We start from the raw sequence: 19,495 nt of genomic DNA, 5'->3' as shown, positions 1-19,495 counted from the left end.
CGCTGCGGTTGGGAGCGGCAAGGAGGTGGAGGGGTTGGAGTTGATGTTCGATTGAAGCCGTGCAAGCCGATGGAGACCTGGTCTGCCGCTAGTCCCGTTGGGGCGATTTTTGCTGGCCGCTTTTCTGGCCTTGTATTTCAGGCCAGTATTACGGCCTCGATGCTCAGGCATCAATTTGATACGCGTCGCGTCTTCCTCTTTCCCGGCCAAGTCATCCCCACTTGAACAACAACCCGGGCCCAGTACATAGCTAAACATCGCATTCGCAAACAACCGGTATGCAGAACCCTTCCCTCCCATTTGGCCACTCTTTTCCATTGCTGACTGGGACCCACTCAAGCTCGCCACGAGAATGTATCCTTACCCATTTTGAACTCTCTCGCGATTGGACCAGATAGAGCCATGGCCGGGACCGACAGCTCTTTTCCCATATCTTCCAACTCCCGCAGAGCTTTAAACGCCTTCCGCTTCACCGATGAGCAAGACGCCACTGCGACTTTGAAGGATGGGGTTAAACCAGCCCACGGCAACAAGGAGAACCAAAGCTCGTGGCTAAATGGAGTGGTGGACCCGATGCAGACATCACCCGACAAGACCAGCACTGAAGCTCCTGCTGCCGCGCCGGCTCCCGCTTCAGCAGTTCCCGAAAAGGACTCGAAGCCCATCAAAGAGTGCCCACAGACTCCCGGGAACCGAATTCCCCTCGCCGACCTGATCAGCAACGCCGAGGACGCTTTTGATCCCGCTCCAGGCCCGGAAATGACGCCAGTCGACCATGTCATCTGGCAACATGTCCCTGTCAGTTCGAACCCGGATACTTCCTCACAGACCCCGGCGCGTCGTCGCAGAAAGCGGCGCCATAGCTCCTCGTCTCCGAGCTCTCCTTCCGACGGCAACTCGAAAAAGGCGCAAAAAGAGCCATTGGACCTCCAGTCGATACAGGCATTATTTAAGACACCCCAGCATGATCTGGCTGCCGAGTTGTGGAATAACTATATGGACAAGAACATGGTCGAGGGCTCCGAGCAACTTCCACCACCCCGCCTCGGAAACCTTCTCTCATCGTCACCTCAAACACCGGCATCAGGCAGAACTAGCCGAGATTCTTCGGGCTTGAGGCGATCCATAAGTTGTGCAGCTGAATGGCCCACCTCCCGGGCGAAGAGAAGACGCGTCAACAAACAAGAGCCTGGTTCCAACCGTGGCATCTTCGCGCGTGCAAACAGCAATGTCCTTGACTCGGGTAAAGCAAAGTCGTCCAGAATCAATATATTGCTTGAGCAGATTGAACAGAGTCTGCGACCTGCTCCGTCTGCTGAAATGGCTCCGCCCAATTCGTCGCCCCTGCGCCAACGAATGGATACCCGGCGATGTCGCTCGTCGTCTCCGACAGTGGACAGGAAGCACGCTGGAGATTTTGTGGCAGCCGATGATTGCCTTCCACCCCATGTCCCGGGCGATGATATGAATGTCGATCAGAAGGCTGCCTTCCAAGACTCTTCGTCCGAGTTTGGGGATGATGACCTGGATCAGGAGTTCCTCGACTTGGCCGAAGCCTCCGCTGATCCATTCATAGCGCCGGCGCTGGCGCCTGCATCTGATCGTCAAGAATTCGACTCTTTCGGATCCTCAGGCTGGTCAGCTGTTGCAAATCAACAATCCCAGTCGTGGCGGCCGAAGGTGCCCGTTATATCTGAGGAAAAAGCTACTAGTGGCGAACCAAAACATGATGATTCAGACGACTTTGACGATGACGAATATGGGGACTTTCCTGACAGCCTGCAGGATGTTCTTGCAGCATGCGATGCAAAGTCCAGCTCGATCCATACGACGAAACCAACTACCAAAGAAAAACCACCTTTCAAGAGTTCTGGCTCGGTCACTGTTGGCGCAGGCGCTGACGTGTCAGGCGAGATACCACAGAAGACATCTGTGAAACCTGATCCGGAATCCTCTGGCGATGAGTTTGACGACGATGATTTTGATCTGGAGGCAATTGAACAGACCATGAAGCAGACGGGTGAAAATGGGCAGGCCTATGTGTGTCACTCTTAGTGGGTTTAACTCTAAATATATGCTAAGACAATTATACATAGAACATGAAAGGCCGACAAGCTATCAAACGTCATCAAATCGTTGACATTGTGGAGAACGCGTATGTTACTCCGAAAGGACGTACTCAACCAGAGCAGGTCTGCACTCTCCTGTATCCGCCCAGAAGCTATATCAGCAACTGACGCTGGGAGCAGGTACTGCTCGTCGAGGACGAGAAGACTAGAGGCCGCAAGGTCATTGTGCTACGCGAATCCTGGTTCGACACGCCCTGCAGTAAAGACTCGTACATTCACCTGGTCGGCGACTTCGATGTAACCGGCCAGTGCATTGTGGACAACTCCCACAACATGGTCATCCTGCATCCTGATCACCTCATCTCCGCCACCGTTGTGGCAGACTCGATAGACTGCCAGCGCCGCGCTGTACTCCAAGACCGTGTCAAAGCCTTTGGTGCTCTCGAGAAACCACAGGCTTTCGGAATGTTTTTGCATGAAATCTTCCAAGAAGCCCTGAAAGCTAATCAATGGAATACGGAAGCCCTACGATCGCTGGTTGAAACCGTTATGCAGAGGCATGTCGAGGACCTGTACGCCATTCAGATGAGTATACCTCAAGTTGTTGAGGAGATCATGGGCAAGATACCCACTATCCAAGCGTGGGCAGATGTCTTTGTTCAGACCAAGCCACAGGTACACTTTCACCCAATAAATGATTGGATGCCTACTGACCAGTGTCAATAGGCCAACTCGATGGTTGAGGACCGCAATAGCACAAAGCTGAATCTGAGTATCACCAAATTGCTTGAAGTTGAGGAGCACATCTGGTCTCCGATGTATGGACTTAAGGGCAATATCGATGCCACAGTGCAGATTGCCTGTCGCGAGAAGGACACAGAAAAAAACCTCGTTGTTCCGCTCGAGCTCAAAACAGGCAAGAGAGATACGAACCAGGCCCATAGAGCACAAACGGCCCTATACACCTTACTTCTTTCTGACCGTTATGGTGCGTTCCAAATCGTTTTCCGGAACCTAGGTTACTTGCTAACACTGCCTAGACGTTGAGGTCACCTTTGGGATTCTGTACTATCTTGAAGTGTCCAGGACTCTCAGCATTCGTGGTATTCGGCACGAGCTCCTCCAAATGATCCAGCAGCGAAATCGGCTCGCTGGGTATGTCCGCGAGCGCTTCCAGCTTCCACCCATGCTCAAGAAAGCTCGCATGTGCAATAACTGCTATGCGAAGACACCGTGCCTCATCTATCACAAGCTAAGCGAGGATGGCAATGGTGAAACGAGCGCTCTAGGTGACGACTTTGATGCCGCTGTTGGCCATCTCAACCAAAGTGACAGCGATTTCTTCCGTAAATGGGATGAGCTTCTAACCAAGGAGGAAGGCAACTTGATCAAGGCCCGGCGAGAGCTGTGGACGTTGTTGAGCAACGAGCGGGAGGCTCTAGGTCGGTGCTTTGGAGATCTTGTGATTGATCCGAGGTCTGCATGCGAAGATAACAATGCCACCAAAATTAACCGCTACCGCTACACATTCCTCAAACGACAGGCATCTCTCAACTTCACTTTTACGGAATCACAGATTTCTGTCGGTGAGCCCATCGTCGTGTCTGATGAGAAAGGTCATTTTGCGCTCGCAAATGGCTATGTGGTGCATGTGAGCCGGACGCATATCACTGTCGCTGTGGACAGAAAGTTGCACAATGCGAGAACACGAGCAGCTGGCTTCGACCCCGTCATAAATCAGTCATTCAAGGGCATCATGGAAGTTGGCGGAGACCCTAATGATCCTGCCTTGGAGGTCCCTGAGGAACAGGTGATTTACCGAATCGACAAGGATGAGTTCAGCAACGGCATGGCCACTGTCCGCAACAATCTCATCTGTATGATGGACAACAACTTGTTTCAGTCAAGACAGCTGAGGCGGCTCATCATCGAGGGTCAAGCGCCTGTCTTCAAGACCTCTTCCACGCAATACACCATCTCTGGACCCGACAGTCTAAATGTCGATCAGAAGCAGGCGATCGAGAAAGTTATGAGCGCCAAGGATTATGCCTTGGTTCTGGGTATGCCTGGGACTGGCAAGACAACTACCATCTCTCATATAATTCGCGCGCTAGTGGCCCAAGGAAAGAGTGTTCTCCTCACGTCTTATACTCACACTGCAGTCGACAACATTTTGCTAAAGATTCGAGACGACAACATCCGCATTCTGCGTCTTGGTGCTCCCGCTAAAATCCATCCAGACGTGCAACAGTTTGCTGATCTGGAAGCGATTCCGAAAACGACCATCGAAGAGCTCAAGGATTCGTATGAGAAGCCGCAGGTGGTTGCCACTACATGCCTTGGCGTTAACAAAAACATCTTCAATCAGCGCATCTTTGACTATTGCATCGTCGACGAAGCCTCGCAGATCACACTTCCGGTCTGCGTGGGCCCGATCCGCATGGCAAGGACGTTCATTCTCGTCGGCGACCACTACCAACTACCTCCACTTGTGCAAAACAAAGCAGCCCAAGAAGGAGGGCTTGATGTCAGTCTTTTTAAGCTGCTCTCTGACGCACAACCGAGCTCAGTGGTCAACTTGGAACACCAATACCGCATGTGCGAGGAGGTTATGCTACTTTCCAACACCCTGATCTACTCGGGTCGGCTGAAATGCGGAACGCCCGAGGTTGCAGCGCGATCACTGGAGGTGCCGGATATCAAGGCCCTTAAGCAGTTCCATGCCGACGATTTTAATGCCTCTCAAAGACAAATCTGTTTGGGCACGGCGCAGGGAAGCTGCTGGCTCCGAGACCTGGTCGAGCCATCTGCCAAAACCCGACTTGTGAACACAGATCCGCTCGGCACCGCAGCCCTCGAATCTGTGCAGGGCCAGCGCATGGTGAACCACATGGAGACAATCCTCTGCGCGCAACTCGTCGAGGCCTTCCTCGCCTGCGGGATTCCCGCTCGCAACATCGGCGTCATCACCTTCTATCGCAGCCAGCTCTCTCTTCTCCGCCAGCGTCTCCGCCGCTACACGCCCGAGCTGGAGATGCACACGACCGACAAATTCCAAGGCCGGGACAAGGAAATCGTGATCCTGAGCTGCGTCCGCAGCAACTCCGATAACCACGTCGGCGAGCTCCTCCGCGACTGGCGCCGCGTCAACGTCGCGTTCACCCGCGCGCGCACAAAGCTCCTCGTCATCGGCAGTAGATCCACCCTGCGCGACGGTAACGAGCTACTGTACAAATATGTCCGTCTGGTCGAAGGAAATGGCTGGGTCTATAATCTGCCCCCTGGCGCGGCGGACAGCCACGTCTTCCAGTCTGCAGCAACCGATGCTACGCAGGGGCAAACTCCTGACTCTGCGAAGAGTAATAAGCACAGTCCCAGCTCGAAAAGGAAGAAGTCTCCAGCCTCGCGGGATCCTCTGAGTCCGCTGGGTCCTCGACAGCCTGCTAGTAGCAACAGTCTTCGGAAGCCGGCGAAGAAAGGCGCCAAATTTTTGATTGGCAATACCGTATTGGGGAACAAACCTGTTCTTCAGGACATCGTGAATGATATTATGGGCTGAGTGTCTGTATACGATTGCAATGGTGGGGATTGATACAGATGTAGTCAATAGCTTTCCATTCTGAGTGGCTCCGCCTACTTAATTAATTATCTTTCTCGATTGAATCAAATCAGATACAGCAAATCTCTAGATTTGAATAGAGAGATAGTGGCTTAGCACGATGGAGATCTTCCCTTCCCTTCCAAACTCAGATGGGTACACGCCATTTACGAAGGGAAAGACCGATTTTCACAATGGCAACATCGGCGTTCGACTGTTTGTGATCATGTTTCCCGGTTCTTCTCATATATGAAGCTTAATATCAAGGCAAATAGGAAGTGCTATACAAAAGGCCTTTGGACATATGCAGTAGTGTACATTGTAATATATGGTGTCCCATGAGATCCACTTGATCGAAGGGAGTAGTACAAGCCAAGGAATGGAGAGTTGTCGGTCATCATCACTTCATCGCCGGTGATTCTTGCGCCAGGTATCAAAAGCTTCCTGCCACGTCACAGAAGTGCCACTGCATCGCTCAGTCACCAACCCCCATGTTCTTGCTCGAATGATTTCCTCAACCGTGCGCTGGTTGCGCACCAGGTTCGCCAGAGACTCTGTCCTGGCCTCCCGAGGAAAGAACCGAGCCGAGTATGGATCCAGCCGTTCGTCCACGACTCGCTCACGGTCCTTGGCAGATTCAATCTGTCGAAGGATCAAATCCGGATCATCTGGATCGGGACTCGTAGCGACTCCAGCACAGTAATTGAGAACGTCGGATCGGGTCTGCCATGACGGGAACAGAACATTGTTTTTGAGGGACTGGCATGCGGTGGGATCTATTACTTTCTTGGTCCGAGAGCCCGTTTGCCGTGAAGCGGTGGAGGACGGGTCAAAGCCTGCTTGGGCAGGAGTGACCAGGGCGTTTAGGTTCTGCGATATTGAATCATCTATGGTCGATCTGGAGAGACGAAGGAAATCTGAGCGGGAAAGAAAAAAGGGCGTCAGTAGGTCACACAAGAAGTATGTGGCTTGCTTTCTGACAAACCTCGAAGCAGCCGCTCGTCGAAACAGAACTGAGGAGTTAGCGCTGGAGCCTCCGTCGACGAAGCTTGTGCCATCTTGCCACTAGCTGCCTCCCCCGAGTCTCGACCTGGTTTGAACTTGGTAGCCCAGAACCACTCCAGTTTGGATGGATAGAAAGAAGTAACAGCAGAAACAAGGACAAGGTGGAGAAGGGTTTCCAATATAACCAGATGTGTCGAAAGACGTAGTCTTCGCTATCGACATCATCGCCGATAACGATGACTAATGTTAAGTGGTCATGTGACCGCGTGTCGCGTCTGACTGTTCTCGTGTCGAGCTCATTCTCTCCTTGTTCGATGCATCCACCCTCTTGATTCCATCAACAATGCCGGAACTAGCAGAGGTTGCAAGGATTGTGCATTTTATCCGCCAACACTTGGTCGGCAAGACCCTGTCCAAGGTCCAGGCGCAGCATGATGATATTGTGTACGGGAAAGTGGGGACCAGCGCGGCCGAGTTCCAGAAAGCGATGCAGGGCAAGAAGATCGTAGGCGCTGGACAACAAGGCAAATATTTCTGGATCACCATGTCGTCGCCACCGCATGCAGTGATGCACTTTGGGATGGCCGGCTGGCTGAAGATCAAGGATGCCGACACATACTACTACCGATCCGACAAGCCGGCAGATAAGGAGTGGCCGCCGAAATATTGGAAATTTTTGATGGAGACCAGCGATGAGGTCAAGACGGAGGCGGCATTTGTGGATTTCCGTCGTCTCAGCCGGATCAGGCTGGTTGATTGCCCGGCCGATGATATTCGCAACCACACGCCCCTCAAAGAGAACGGGCCAGATCCAGTCGCTGATAAGGAAACCGTGACGGCGGAGTGGTTGATGAACAAACTGCGGAGCAAGAAAGTGCCCATCAAAGCGCTTTTGCTCGACCAAGCTAACATCAGCGGAATTGGGAATTGGATGGGGTAAGTATACCACGTCTCCAGTTCGAAGTTCAGGTGTTGACTATAACCCTAGGGATGAGATTCTTTACCACGCCAAAATACACCCAGAACAATACAGCAACACCTTGTCCGACGAGCAGATCAAGGAACTGCATACCGCGATACATTATGTCTGCTCTACCTCCCTCGACGTATTGGCTGATTCAGAGAAATTCCCTGAGCACTGGCTTTTCAAACATCGGTGGGGCAAGGGGAAGAAGAATCAGCCCGCGGTTCTTCCCAATGGCGACAAGATCACATTTCTCACCGTTGGCGGCCGGACCAGTGCAGTCGTTCCGTCTGTCCAGAAAAAGACCGGGGCTGTGGCCAAGGATTTCGATGAGAGTGCCAATGGTACGCCGGCAAACTCGAAACGCAAGAGAGCATCGGTGAAAAAGGAGAGCGATTCAGAAGCTGAGGAAGCGGTCAAGCCGAAGTCTTCGAAATCACAGAGCAAGAAGAAGCGAACGGCTGTAAAGAGTGAAGACTTGGAAGAAGAGAAGAAGCCAAATGATGCGAGTCTTGGTAGACGACGCTCTACACGGACAAGGACATAGGGGGAGCATTACATCACGTACTGTCCATAGGAGTCTATTGAAATCATTGTCACAATGTCAAGTACAACGGAACCAGAGAAATGCCATACAAAACATGAACAGTGCGCACTGCAAATCCCAAAAAAGTAAAGCAAACGCCGAACCAGTCCTGATCAGACCTGAAGATTGCCCAATATACTCCTCAAGATTCGCAACGTCAAACCCGCACCATCGACAGAATCCGCGTTTTTCTCCAATATAGCGAACACGATCATCTCCCACCATCCCTTGAACTCATTCTCTTTCAAGACCTCAGCCCAGCAATGCGCCACGTCGTGCTTGGGATTTCTGAAGACACCGCATCCAAATGCCCCAAGGACCAGCCTGCGATGCCCGCTATGCCCTGCCACGCGCAGAATCAGGCGCATTTTGTCCTTCATCATGTCCCGATCAAGGGGGTTCAGGTACTTTTCCTGGCCATCATCGGCCACCGTGGTCGCCGGTCTGTCAGGCGCGGCGATGCTGATAATACTGACAACCGGGAGCAACTCCGGGGTCTCGTGCCACATCAAGCTGTGATTCTTGGCATAGTTCTCGCGGAAGATGACGACGTTGGGCGAGTACACTGCTTCCAGCTCCCCGAGGGGATAGAAACGAGGCTTGAGGGTGGCGCTGAGGGTACTACGATAGCACAGCTCTTCTTCTTGAGCCATTGCCCCATTAAGCCATCCACCGCCCATACTTCTAGCGTTTGCAAAGTTGAGAACGCAGATTGTCTGCGTATCCTGACACCCCATCAGCTCACGGGCATTGTCGAGGGTGACTGCCGTCTCAAAGGTGTCACCTCGCACAACTTTGACAGTGAGCGGGGAAAGACCTGGAAAAGATTTTCCTGTTGGTTTCAGCGGCTCCGTATTTTTAAAGGTGGCTTTGTATCCGCTTGGAGGCGTCGTGAGGTGTAAGGCTTTTGAGATTGGCCGGATCAAGTCGCGGGTCTTCTTCGCCACGTCGCGTCGCTTTTTCCTGACTTCACTGTCTGTCAATCTCGGCTGAGGCTTTTGGACTCGTTTGTTTTGGAGTTGTTTAATGTTTAGTTGATCGTCTTTTGGCTGATTTCTGGTCCTAGTAACCATGTTGAATGAAGCTTGGATGTTTTCAGTCTGGAGTTTCAAAGAGAAATAAGATGGCTCACTGGTAGACATGTGTTCAGACTTACTTATACCTGAATTGTCTATAATAACCTCACTATGTTTCTTTGTCTTTCGACTATTTCGCTCTGTCTTTGCGAATTACTGATCCATAGTTCACCGACAGCCAATGAGCGCGCCGATGATAAGCAGTCCGGCAGAAACAAAGGCGGTGGGCTTATCGACCCCGATATCGCCACAAGGATGACAAACTCTCGTTCTTTCTTTCTTTCTTAATATCAGTCATTTTCTTTTTGTTTTCTTCTTCCATCTCTGTTTCATCTTCCTTTGACTCTTGGGAGACAAAGAAATACCGACATCGCTCTCTCTTTCCGTGATCGTTTAGCGGGATCAGCGCCCAGAGCGGCCTCACGCCACAATGAGCGCGATCCTGTCTGCGGACGACTTGAACGATTTCATTTCGCCGGGGGTTGCCTGCATTAAGCCAGTTGAAACACTCCCACCAAAAGACACAAAGACCCAGGAGGTTGGTTGTTGTTCTCAGTTTGGTCGAGAGCAAGTACTGATGCTATTCATAGAATGCCTACGAAGTCACCACCGAAGACAAAGTCCAGCCGGAGACTCTTCCACCCGCCCAGATCTCTTTGACGGACTGCTTGGCTTGTTCGGGCTGTGTCACTTCTGCCGAAGCGGTTCTCATCTCCCTTCAGTCTCACACGGAGGTCCTCAATACGCTGGACTCTTTCCCAGAACTACCTCTGACGCCGGGCGCGACGATTGCAAATGCCGGGGCAGCAGATGAAGGCAGGATATTCGTCGCCAGTGTCAGCCCTCAGGTCCGCGCCGGTCTGGCAGCTACGTATGGTATCTCCGAGAAGGAAGCGGGGTACATGATCGACCAGTTCCTACGCGGCCCGCAAGGTCTACGGGCCGGTGGGAAGCACGGCAGCGGCTTTACTTGGGTGGTGGACACAAACATCATGCGGGAGGCTGTGCTGGTACTCACAGCAGATGAGGTGTCGGAGTCTCTCAGCTCCGAAAATTCAGACAGTCCGCTTCCCCAACGACCAGTCCTGTCTTCGGCTTGTCCAGGGTGGATCTGCTATGCTGAGAAGACGCATCCATTTATCCTGCCGCATCTCTCTCGGCTGAAATCTCCCCAAGCACTGTCTGGGACATTTTTCAAGACCGTTTTGAGCAAGGCTCTCGGGGTCCCACCCTCGCAGATATGGCACCTGGCGCTCATGCCCTGTTTCGACAAGAAGTTGGAGGCTAGTCGCGAAGAACTTACCGATATGTCATGGCAGACTGGGGCAAACGAGCAACACCAGCCTGTCCGCGATGTTGATTGTGTTATTACCACGCGCGAGCTCCTCTCCCTAGCCTCGTCTCGGGGCTTTTCATTGCCGAACCTGCCGTTGCAGCCTCTACCCCCGACCTTCACCCCGCCATTCCCCGAGAAAGCGCTTGATTTCTTTATATCCTCCACACGCTCTCGAACAGAACAGACTCTTGAAGCCGGCACATCGGGAGGCTACCTCCACCACGTGCTGAAGGCCTTCCAAGCCCGAAACCCTGAGAGCGAGCTCGTCACCCATCGCGGGCGCAACGCCGATGTTGTCGAATACATCCTAAATTCCAAAGACGGCCAGCCCATCATGAAAGCAGCCCGCTACTACGGCTTCCGGAACATCCAGAACTTGGTGCGGAAACTCAAGCCTGCTCGCGCATCGAGACTCCCCGGCGCTGCACGACGACAGGCAATGTCGCGCAACGCCACGGCTGGCGGTGGGTCGGATTACGCCTACGTGGAAGTCATGGCATGCCCCGGCGGCTGCACGAACGGCGGTGGTCAGATGCGCGTGGAAGATGCCAGAGAAGCGACTGGGGCGATGGACACAACGGACTCTGTTGCCACATCCAAACCGTCCCCTCATGAGCAGCGTGCATGGCTTGCTCGCGTCGATGAAGCGTACTTCTCCATGGAGTCAGACTCGGAGAATGAAGAACCTCCTCAACCTGTCTCTGCAGCAGACAAGGAAGCCCAGATCCATGAAGGTCTAAGTCAGTGGTCACGATTCATGGATATCCCACTCGAGAAGCTTGTCTACACTACATACCGCAAGGTCGAAAGCGAAGTCGGTAAAGATAAGAACACGGACGATACTACTCGGGTTGCAGAGCTGGCTGGGAAGATCGGTGGCGGTTGGTAATTAATTGCCGCCTTGTACATCTCGGAGGTTTCTTGGAGAGATTTTGCTCTTCTTTTTGGTTTGTTCATTTGCATGGCGTTGGGATGCTGTCTTTTTGTTTATGATTGCATAGCTTCCGAGAGATACCAGATTTAGATGGGAGGGCCATACTATAGCTCATGGTTTCTTGAAATACGACAGATTCAATTCAGATCAATAATTGTCTTTCTTATCGTAGGCCAGCACTTGGAACCCAGCTGACTCATTGAGATGACTAAGCGCATTTCTCCAGCTTTTCTGGAAAGAAAAAGAACTCGGCGCAACCATCTCACCTTACGCTCACCACACTCACTCCCCGGCTCGCCTCCATCCTCTGTCTTCTTCTCGCCGATAAACCACCACCTCCTCAACATGTCTCGCGAAGCCTACCAAGTCCCCTCGATGGGCGCCCAACAAAACACCTTCGGCACGGAGACCGGCGGCTTCGGAGGCGCCATGGCGGTCGACACTCCCTCCGTGGTCTATCTCTGTGGCGAATGCTCTGCGCGCGTGCCACTGAAGCGCGGCGACCAGATTCGGTGCAAGGATTGTGGGCATCGTGTGCTGTACAAGGAGCGGACGAAGCGGTGAGTTTTTTTTTTTGGGAGGTTGGTTTGAGATGGACATGGACTAACTTTTTTTTGTTCTGGGTAGAATGGTCCAGTTCGAGGCTCGGTGAAAGGGTTTTTGATCTTTTATGAGAGAGAGAGAGAGAGAGGCAGCTTAGAAAGAGGGGAGATCTCGCCCTCTTTTCTGGCTTGCTTTCATAACGAATGATGCATTCAAGGCGCTTGGGAGTCGAGATATGGGGCACGAATGCATGGATGGAATAAAAGGCTGGCCATGCTCGGACAGAGTGGTTAGATTGTCCGTGTCCTCATGTTCTTGCTGGAAACACTTGTTCATGTCTATTTGCAATATAACCAATTCACTTTACTTTCTAAAACTCGCCCGTTCCACACGCATAGCCAGAAAATATCCAGTTGGAAAGACCCGCGGAAGAGGTCCACTAATATAGATAGTTACACAAGAAGGCAAAAAAAAGAAGAGAAAAACATATCCAAGAAGAAGATTTCCAAATGCCTCGTAAATCAAAGACGGGCATGAGTCAACAAGTCTATATATTTGAAGAGAAACCAAAAAAACCTTTCATCGATCATAGTCGGTTGGTGACTTCGATGAACTGCTCCAGGCACTTAAGAGAGGAGCCGCTCTCGATGGCCCAGCGTGCCCGTCGCACACCTTCTTTCCAGCGACCGCCACCAGGCCCACGCTCCGTGATGACCTTGCCGTCATCCCCGGGGCCCATGTTGCTGGTCTCTGCCTCACATATGCCAGAGGTGACCAGCAGAGCAGCCACATTCATGAGCACGAACTCCAAGATCGGATCTTCACGCGGCAGCTCATTGCGGAGAATGGCCATCAGCTTCGCGGCGTTCTCCTTTGGCATCTTGCGTCCGTACACAGACGTGAGAGGATGGACGGGCAGACCAAAGTCCGACGGATGCAGCTGGAAAGTCTCCAGCTTGACCAAGGTGCGAGATACCTCCTCCTCGTCGTCACTCGAGCAGTCTTGCTCGCCAGCCGACGACTTGTTGTACGCCGGGTTGGGGTACTCGGAGAGTCTCCAGCAATTTGTCTTGCCCGCGCAGCTGATCTCATCCATATCCTCTTGACCGCAGACCACCAGCGCTTTCTTGGCTCCACTTTGCCTCAGAGCCTCGATGAAAACTGGCCCCAGTGCCTGGTACGCCACGCCAACAACGCGCGCTTCCAGTGCCCAATCGACTGGGTTTGCGAGCGGGCCCATCAGGTTGAAAATGGTTCGAAGACCGAGGGAGCGGCGCACGGGGTCGGCGTACATCATTCCCGGGTGGAAATTGGGCGCAAACAAGAACGCATAGTTTGTCTCCTCGTACACTTTCACCATACTCTCGGCAGTGACAGCCGTCAGCTTGGGAGGCACGGGCTGGATGGCATTGAGGACGTCGGCAGACCCTGAGAACGAAGTCTGAGCGCGATTGCCGTGTTTGGCGGTCATCAGGAGCGGGGAGGCCACGATTGAGGCCGTCGTAGAGATGTTGAAGGTCGAATGTGAGTCACCGCCGGTGCCGACGATATCGCACTGAGAAGACATGGTCAATTTACTGGCGCATCTTCATAATTGTATTGACATACCAATCCGCCATTGTAGTTGCCCTCTTGTTTGCCACGGGCTTTGACCACTTTCTTCAACGAGTCCTTCTCCACCTGGCATGCAGCTTCTCGCATGCGGTGCGAGCATTTTGCAATGACTTCGGCCTCCTTGTCCTTGCGTGTGGAGTGTAATAGAGTCAATAGCGCTGCGGTCTGGATCATCGACAGGCGATCCTCGAAGATCAAAGCGAAGGCAGAGGCAATATCCTCAGCGCTGACTCGGATCTCCGCTGTGCCAGGATAGGCCAGGCGCTGGAGCAGGGGGGAGATCGAGACCGGCTCGGGCTTCTCTGATTGGGGAGACAGCATGATCGCAAGAATAAATGGCACTCGCCCTGATTGTTGTACAGTACAGAACAACCATGAGTCAAAGACAGCCCACCTTTCCAACGCGGGACAGACCCGTGGGCAGAATATCCTCACCGCCCGACTCTCCCTGCGGCCAAAAATATCGAGAATCCACTGCGTTCCCTTTTCCTCCGGCGCGCTGTGTACTTCCCTTCTCACCCCGTCCCACCACAATGCCTCCCCGGTTACGCATCTCGCCGTCGCTGCGTCGACAAGTTCTTCAATGCCAACATAATGAGCTCCAACTTATCCGGTGCGCCAGCAGCGCCGCGGCCACCACACCGGTCACCCCGGCCGCGCCCATCGAACAAATGACCCGTTCGCCAGCCCCAATCTCCCGAACTCCTCCTACCCAGCCGCCCTCGCATCGCAACCCAGAGTACCGCCGGTCACAGCTTCTGCGGCAATACACGTCCTTACTGCGGACCTCCCCTCTCCTGGTGCTGTTCCAGCACAACAACCTCAAATCCATGGAATGGGCATCTATCCGCCGCGAACTCACCATTGCCCTACAGAAAGTGGACGAGAAGATCGCATCGGAGGGCCGGACCTCTGCGCCCCTGGCACCACACATCAAGCTGCAAACCGTGCAGACCAGCATCTTCGAGGTGGCCCTGCGCATTGTGGAGTATTTCCGGCCGAGCGCGGCCTCGCTGGGGCTGGGACAGCCGCCTAGCGCTGTTAACCCGGCGACGCAGACCTCTGCCGAAATCCCTGCCCTCTCTGGCTCGAGAGATGACCCAGCCCTGACGCACGACTTGTCTCGCACCGCCCATGCCGCGATCAAGCATATGAAGGGCAAACACGAACTGTCGACCATCCTTGTTGGTCCTATCGCTGCTCTTTCGATCCCCACCGTCTCGCCGGAACACATGAAAGCGGCATTATCAATTCTTGTGCCCAAGGAGTCCGGGTTCCCCGGTCCCACCAGAAAGGCAAACCCGGCCTACCACGAACCCATCGTGCAGAATGGTCTTCAGAAGCTCAACTTGTTGGCTGCGCGTGTGGATGGCAAGCTCTTTGATCTCGATGAGACGAAGTGGATCGGTAGCATTGAGGGGGGCATGGATGGTCTCCGCTCACAGCTGGTCATGGCCTTGCAGAGCATGGGATCTAGCGTTACGAATACGTTGGAGGGTGCTGGGAAGAGCCTCTACCTTACCATGGAGAGCCGGAGGAGCGTGCTGGAGGACGAGCAGAAGGGTCCAGAGGAAGGTGAGAAGAAGAATGGTTCGTCTTAAAGCGTGTACGGTCCATCTTTGTATAATATCCGTTTCTCTTATTTTGCATCTGGTGTCTAGAAATGTCCATACCAAAGGAACCCATTTGATGTCACTGACTATATCCTAAATATCTTCTAATTCCAGAGAGAACCCCCATGGGTATATCTATGTCTACTGGTGGTGCTGCTGCTTGCCCTGCTGCTGCTGTCGCAAACGCAGCTTAGCATTCATGCCAACGATGGCGCGCACCAGATCCCAGTCTCCGTCCAGGCCGCACCAATCCGTAACCAGAATGCCCGTCGAGCAATCACGGTCCTTCTCGTCGTGGCGACTACAAATGTAATTCGTGATGGCCGGGTTGAGCTTCGCAGCAATCTTCTCCGGCCAAGTATCGGTCTTCCAGAAGTTGCTCGCGCTGAGGAAGTTGACATAGAAGGGGTGCGCCTTGGTCGCGCCGGGGCCCTGCAGGACACCTAAGGGGTAGCAGCAGGCGCTGGCTCGGTCGATCTGCGCATTGACGAAGTTGATCTTCTTGTCAATGTTCTGGGTGTCGGACACCTCGTAGAAGTCCTGGATGCAGAGCTGGCCGCTAGGAGTCATGGCGTGGGGGGTATTGTCCGCCCAGCCGCCAGCATCAATCCCCCATCCGTGGCCATCGTTCTCGCTCTTCAGTGCGTCCTGCAGACCAAAGCGGCGAATCAGCACGACCTTGCCGCGGACCTCGCCCAGCGTCGGGATCTTGGGCTTCGTGTACCACCGACTATCCGGGCGGGCGTAGTGGTCGTGCAGGATGCGGCACAGCTGCTGGTCGGTAGCCTTGCCCTGGCCCTCACGCTTGACGGAGATGAGCAGCGTCTCGGACGGGTTGCGCTCCAAGAACCCGTTGACCTCCTTCATCAGGTCGCGGAAGTACTTGTTGCCCGTCAGCGAGATGGGGAACACGCTGTGCACGAGGATCAGGCCGTCCTTGGACGGGTCCTCGGGGGCCTCGGGCTGCACGCGGATGTCAAAGAAGCGCACGCCGTTCTCTAGCTGCTCGCGCGGGCTGACGGCCTGGCAGCGCACGGAGGGCGGCGCCGTGTGGCAGGTGGGCGAGTTGTGGGTGCCGGGGATGGAGAGGGCCGATAGGAGGGTATCGTCGCGCAGCTCGTGCATCCATGCGTTCGAGTTGGCCGATGAGAAGACCGCCAGCAGGGAGGAAGGCTTCGCGTACACGCCCGTGAAGCGATGCTTGGGGTTCTCGGCCAGGGCCTTCATGGTGGCCGACTCCTTGGTCGGCACGGGCGTCTGGATCTGGTACCGTTGGCCATCGGCCTCGAAGGTCAGACGCATGCGCTCCTTGTCGGAGTCGATGAAGGCGCGCAGCTCGGTCTTCTTGGTGCTAAAGGGCTCGATGTGCACGTCGACCTCCTTCTCCGCGAAGGGCTTGGTGTCGCCTGGGATGACGGTGGGCGCGGCATTGCTGGTGGTGTTGGTCATCAGGCGGCTGAAGTTCCTGGCGAGCGAGGTGAACTCATCGCCGTTTTTCTGGGCAGCCGTGAAGCGCTGGACGCGCTTCAGGGTGATCGGGGTGTTGGAGTTGTTGCGGATGGTCAGGGTTTCGGCTACCATGGTGGAGGACGGGGGGTGGTTCCGGGATTCAGTCAGGTCAATGTTCAAATCATTCAATTCCCTTCGAAAGATGAGATAGTTACACAAGTAAGAAGGAGCTCAGCTGTGGATTCTTTCTTTTCTCCTTTACCCCTCCATGCTTCGATCTGCAGGCAATCCCCACATCTCGCGTTCTTGGCTGGCATCATAGATCTACATCTTAGCCCTAACTCCGGTATGTTTTTCTGATACATCAATTCTATTTCGCACACACTAAATACTCTATCTACTCCAGCCACGCCTCTAATGCCTTCTCCAGCGCCTCTTCCAGCCATTTCTCCTGCACTGACGCATTCACATCGAACCCATGCCCTCCTGGACGCAGACACAAAACTACCTTGTCACCGCCGGGGCGCCCTTTCAAGGCCACTTTAGCCCTGTTCACAAACCGCTCACTCGCCGCTGGCATAACAGCATCGTCATCTATGCCGTGAATAATCACCAGGCCACCCCGCGGCAATCGTGCATCGGGCAGATCAAGCCGTGGGAGCTGGAAAAGCCGATCCCGACGCGGCGATGATTCCGAGTCATGGACGTAGAATCCACGACCTCGGCGATACCGGGAAATTGCAAATGACAGATCCGCCCGTTTACACTCCAGATCAGAGGACTCGCAGGCTCCCGGCTGGAGAGTCGCGACATATTCGTCAATGTATGACTCCGGCACTTCGCGATCCAAGGAACTCCGTGTTGGAGGGTAGATGTTCGGCTTGTCATAAGCGAGCTGAGGATACTGCGCTGTGCCAGCACGGAGCTGGTCGGGGTAGGTGAGGGCGAGGTAGATGCTGAGCAGGCCGCCTGCCGAGTCGCCCGCTGCAATGACCCGGTCGAGGTCGAGCTCAATGGGGGTTGGCTGAGAGGCCAATTCCTCCTTCAAGCTGTTAGAATGTAGCCATGACCAAAAGTCGTCGACATCCTCTAGGATTTGAACACCCGTTGCCTCGGGCATGAACCGGTAGTTGGCCGACGCAATGATAGCGCCGTGTGTCTGCGCAAGCTCTAATACCCACAATGGGAACCAGTCGGCGTAGATGGAATCGCCTCGGGTCTGGAAATTACTTGTTAGCTTTGTGTGCCTCTCTTGTCTATTCCGTACTCACCAAACCTCCGCCGTGGAAGCGGGCAATCACCGGACGTGGTCCATTGGCCGATAATGTTTTGGGGATGATCAGGTCGGCGCGAATATGGTGGCCACCTACTTGTTTGTAGGTGGCTTGGAAGATATTAAAGTTGGCGAACTTGTCGCCAAAAGTTGAGCCTGACTTGATTGACATTTTGCGTGGATCTCTTCTGGTTCAACAATGGTTGATCTGTAAGTTAGCCCTCGACGAGAGATGGGAGCCATTATATATAGCTCGCATTGTGTTTGCAATAGTTTGTATTTTGTTAATTAACTTATTTGGCAAATTGGCAAACCACATACCCTCGTTCCTTCAATTGGTCGTTGATTGCATCGTAAGCACTAAGAGACCGATATGACTTGTTTAGCAATTCGATAAACAAGTTCTGGACCTTCCATTGGTGGTTCTATGTAGTTTTAAGTGTTTGTTTCTTTTGCTACAGTAGTCAAAGTTAATTGACATGGGGCCAATAATTGACGGCTCGTTATTTCTTGTCACCACCATTAGCAGGGGTCCGTCCGGACTGCGTGATTCGTCGTATTCCAAAAAAAGTCTTGTAAGAGAAAAAATAATTGATTGGTATTACTGGGCCGAGATTACGGCCGAATGAACAATAAAAAAAATCCGGTTGGGCGGAGTCGAACCGCCGACTTTCAGATACCATGTTTCAATTACAGTCTGACGCTCTAAACCAACTGAACTACAACCGGTTTTCTTGATGACATTGGAGACTCGATGGAAATGAGACTCAATCGGAATTTGACTAGATCGTCACACAAATCAATGCGCTTTCGTCTCAACTACTACTACTGAGAACCTCTCAGCATCTGCAACTTCAATAACCTGACCGGCATATGTGAGAGTTTCGAGCATTCCTATCTCTGTTACAAAAGGAAAAAAAAGAAAAAAAAGTTAAAGATTTCAGTACATAGCAAGTCAAGTTTCTCGCACTCGAGTAAGGATTTAGATGGTGGCTATTGTAAAGAAGATGGGTGCGCCATGTAGTGAAAGTATTAAAAAAGATGTGTATACATATTGTGATTTGAATCGTAGTATAAAATAGGGAGAGATCTTGAAAGCAACTGACACAAATGATCAGTGAGTCCAGAAATGTATATCCAAATCACGCAAATGATGTGTAACACTTGTTTTCATGACCAGCGACACTCTGGCATCAATTACAGATGGAAAGACATCTAAATCCAATTCTTGTCTTCATTAACATCTAGTGAACCAGAAAAATTAATATAAAGAAAAAAAAATTTCCGGTTGGGCGGAGTTGAACCGCCGACTTTCAGATATTATGTTTCCATTACAGTCTGACGCTCTAAACCAACTGAACTACAACCGGTTGTTGTTGCTTTTCTCACCGCCATGAACCATTATCTCCCACTCTGCCCGCCTTCACCTTTACCC

The 19,495-nt window shown here is 53.0% G+C and overlaps 9 protein-coding genes and 2 non-coding genes across 11 annotated transcripts; 5 read left to right on the top strand and 6 right to left on the bottom strand.

Annotated features, from left to right (window-relative positions):
* Positions 1–402: 402 nt before the first annotated feature.
* On the top strand, positions 403–5,628 carry PFLUO_LOCUS8955 (DNA replication endonuclease-helicase Dna2; the record flags this gene model as incomplete). Its single annotated transcript, XM_073786734.1, has 5 exons — positions 403–2,040; positions 2,097–2,192; positions 2,250–2,744; positions 2,796–3,057; positions 3,110–5,628. The coding sequence occupies 5 exons, from the start codon at positions 403–405 to the stop codon at positions 5,626–5,628; spliced, it is 5,010 nt and encodes a 1,669-aa protein (XP_073642960.1).
* Positions 5,629–7,015: 1,387 nt separating this feature from the next.
* PFLUO_LOCUS8954 (uncharacterized protein) lies at positions 7,016–8,183 on the top strand (the record flags this gene model as incomplete). Its single annotated transcript, XM_073786733.1, has 2 exons — positions 7,016–7,608; positions 7,661–8,183. 2 exons carry the CDS (start codon positions 7,016–7,018, stop codon positions 8,181–8,183), a joined length of 1,116 nt encoding a protein of 371 aa, XP_073642959.1.
* A 152-nt stretch (positions 8,184–8,335) lies between these two features.
* PFLUO_LOCUS8953 (uncharacterized protein) lies at positions 8,336–9,295 on the bottom strand (the record flags this gene model as incomplete). The annotated part of the gene is made up of 1 exon (XM_073786731.1): positions 8,336–9,295. One exon carries the CDS (start codon positions 9,293–9,295, stop codon positions 8,336–8,338), a length of 960 nt encoding a protein of 319 aa, XP_073642958.1.
* Positions 9,296–9,728: 433 nt separating this feature from the next.
* On the top strand, positions 9,729–11,523 carry PFLUO_LOCUS8952 (Cytosolic Fe-S cluster assembly factor nar1; the record flags this gene model as incomplete). The annotated part of the gene is made up of 2 exons (XM_073786730.1): positions 9,729–9,836; positions 9,889–11,523. 2 exons carry the CDS (start codon positions 9,729–9,731, stop codon positions 11,521–11,523), a joined length of 1,743 nt encoding a protein of 580 aa, XP_073642957.1.
* A 390-nt stretch (positions 11,524–11,913) lies between these two features.
* On the top strand, positions 11,914–12,220 carry PFLUO_LOCUS8951 (DNA-directed RNA polymerase core subunit rpc10; the record flags this gene model as incomplete). The annotated part of the gene is made up of 2 exons (XM_073786729.1): positions 11,914–12,128; positions 12,196–12,220. 2 exons carry the CDS (start codon positions 11,914–11,916, stop codon positions 12,218–12,220), a joined length of 240 nt encoding a protein of 79 aa, XP_073642956.1.
* Positions 12,221–12,697: 477 nt separating this feature from the next.
* On the bottom strand, positions 12,698–14,046 carry PFLUO_LOCUS8950 (anthranilate phosphoribosyltransferase; the record flags this gene model as incomplete). Its single annotated transcript, XM_073786728.1, has 2 exons — positions 12,698–13,666; positions 13,720–14,046. 2 exons carry the CDS (start codon positions 14,044–14,046, stop codon positions 12,698–12,700), a joined length of 1,296 nt encoding a protein of 431 aa, XP_073642955.1.
* A 212-nt stretch (positions 14,047–14,258) lies between these two features.
* On the top strand, positions 14,259–15,326 carry PFLUO_LOCUS8949 (uncharacterized protein; the record flags this gene model as incomplete). Its single annotated transcript, XM_073786727.1, has 1 exon — positions 14,259–15,326. The coding sequence occupies one exon, from the start codon at positions 14,259–14,261 to the stop codon at positions 15,324–15,326; it is 1,068 nt and encodes a 355-aa protein (XP_073642954.1).
* A 153-nt stretch (positions 15,327–15,479) lies between these two features.
* On the bottom strand, positions 15,480–16,919 carry PFLUO_LOCUS8948 (uncharacterized protein; the record flags this gene model as incomplete). Its single annotated transcript, XM_073786726.1, has 1 exon — positions 15,480–16,919. The coding sequence occupies one exon, from the start codon at positions 16,917–16,919 to the stop codon at positions 15,480–15,482; it is 1,440 nt and encodes a 479-aa protein (XP_073642953.1).
* A 265-nt stretch (positions 16,920–17,184) lies between these two features.
* PFLUO_LOCUS8947 (uncharacterized protein) lies at positions 17,185–18,232 on the bottom strand (the record flags this gene model as incomplete). Its single annotated transcript, XM_073786725.1, has 2 exons — positions 17,185–18,006; positions 18,059–18,232. The coding sequence occupies 2 exons, from the start codon at positions 18,230–18,232 to the stop codon at positions 17,185–17,187; spliced, it is 996 nt and encodes a 331-aa protein (XP_073642952.1).
* Positions 18,233–18,702: 470 nt separating this feature from the next.
* PFLUO_LOCUS8946 lies at positions 18,703–18,789 on the bottom strand. The gene has a single exon. It is a non-coding gene; the product is annotated as a tRNA-Tyr (tRNA).
* A 554-nt stretch (positions 18,790–19,343) lies between these two features.
* PFLUO_LOCUS8945 lies at positions 19,344–19,430 on the bottom strand. The gene has a single exon. It is a non-coding gene; the product is annotated as a tRNA-Tyr (tRNA).
* Positions 19,431–19,495: the final 65 nt, after the last annotated feature.

The sequence above is a fragment of the Penicillium psychrofluorescens genome (assembly GCF_964197705.1).
Source record: "Penicillium psychrofluorescens genome assembly, chromosome: 6".
Taxonomy (NCBI): domain Eukaryota; kingdom Fungi; phylum Ascomycota; class Eurotiomycetes; order Eurotiales; family Aspergillaceae; genus Penicillium; species Penicillium psychrofluorescens.
This window is presented reverse-complemented; position numbering and strand designations above follow the sequence as displayed.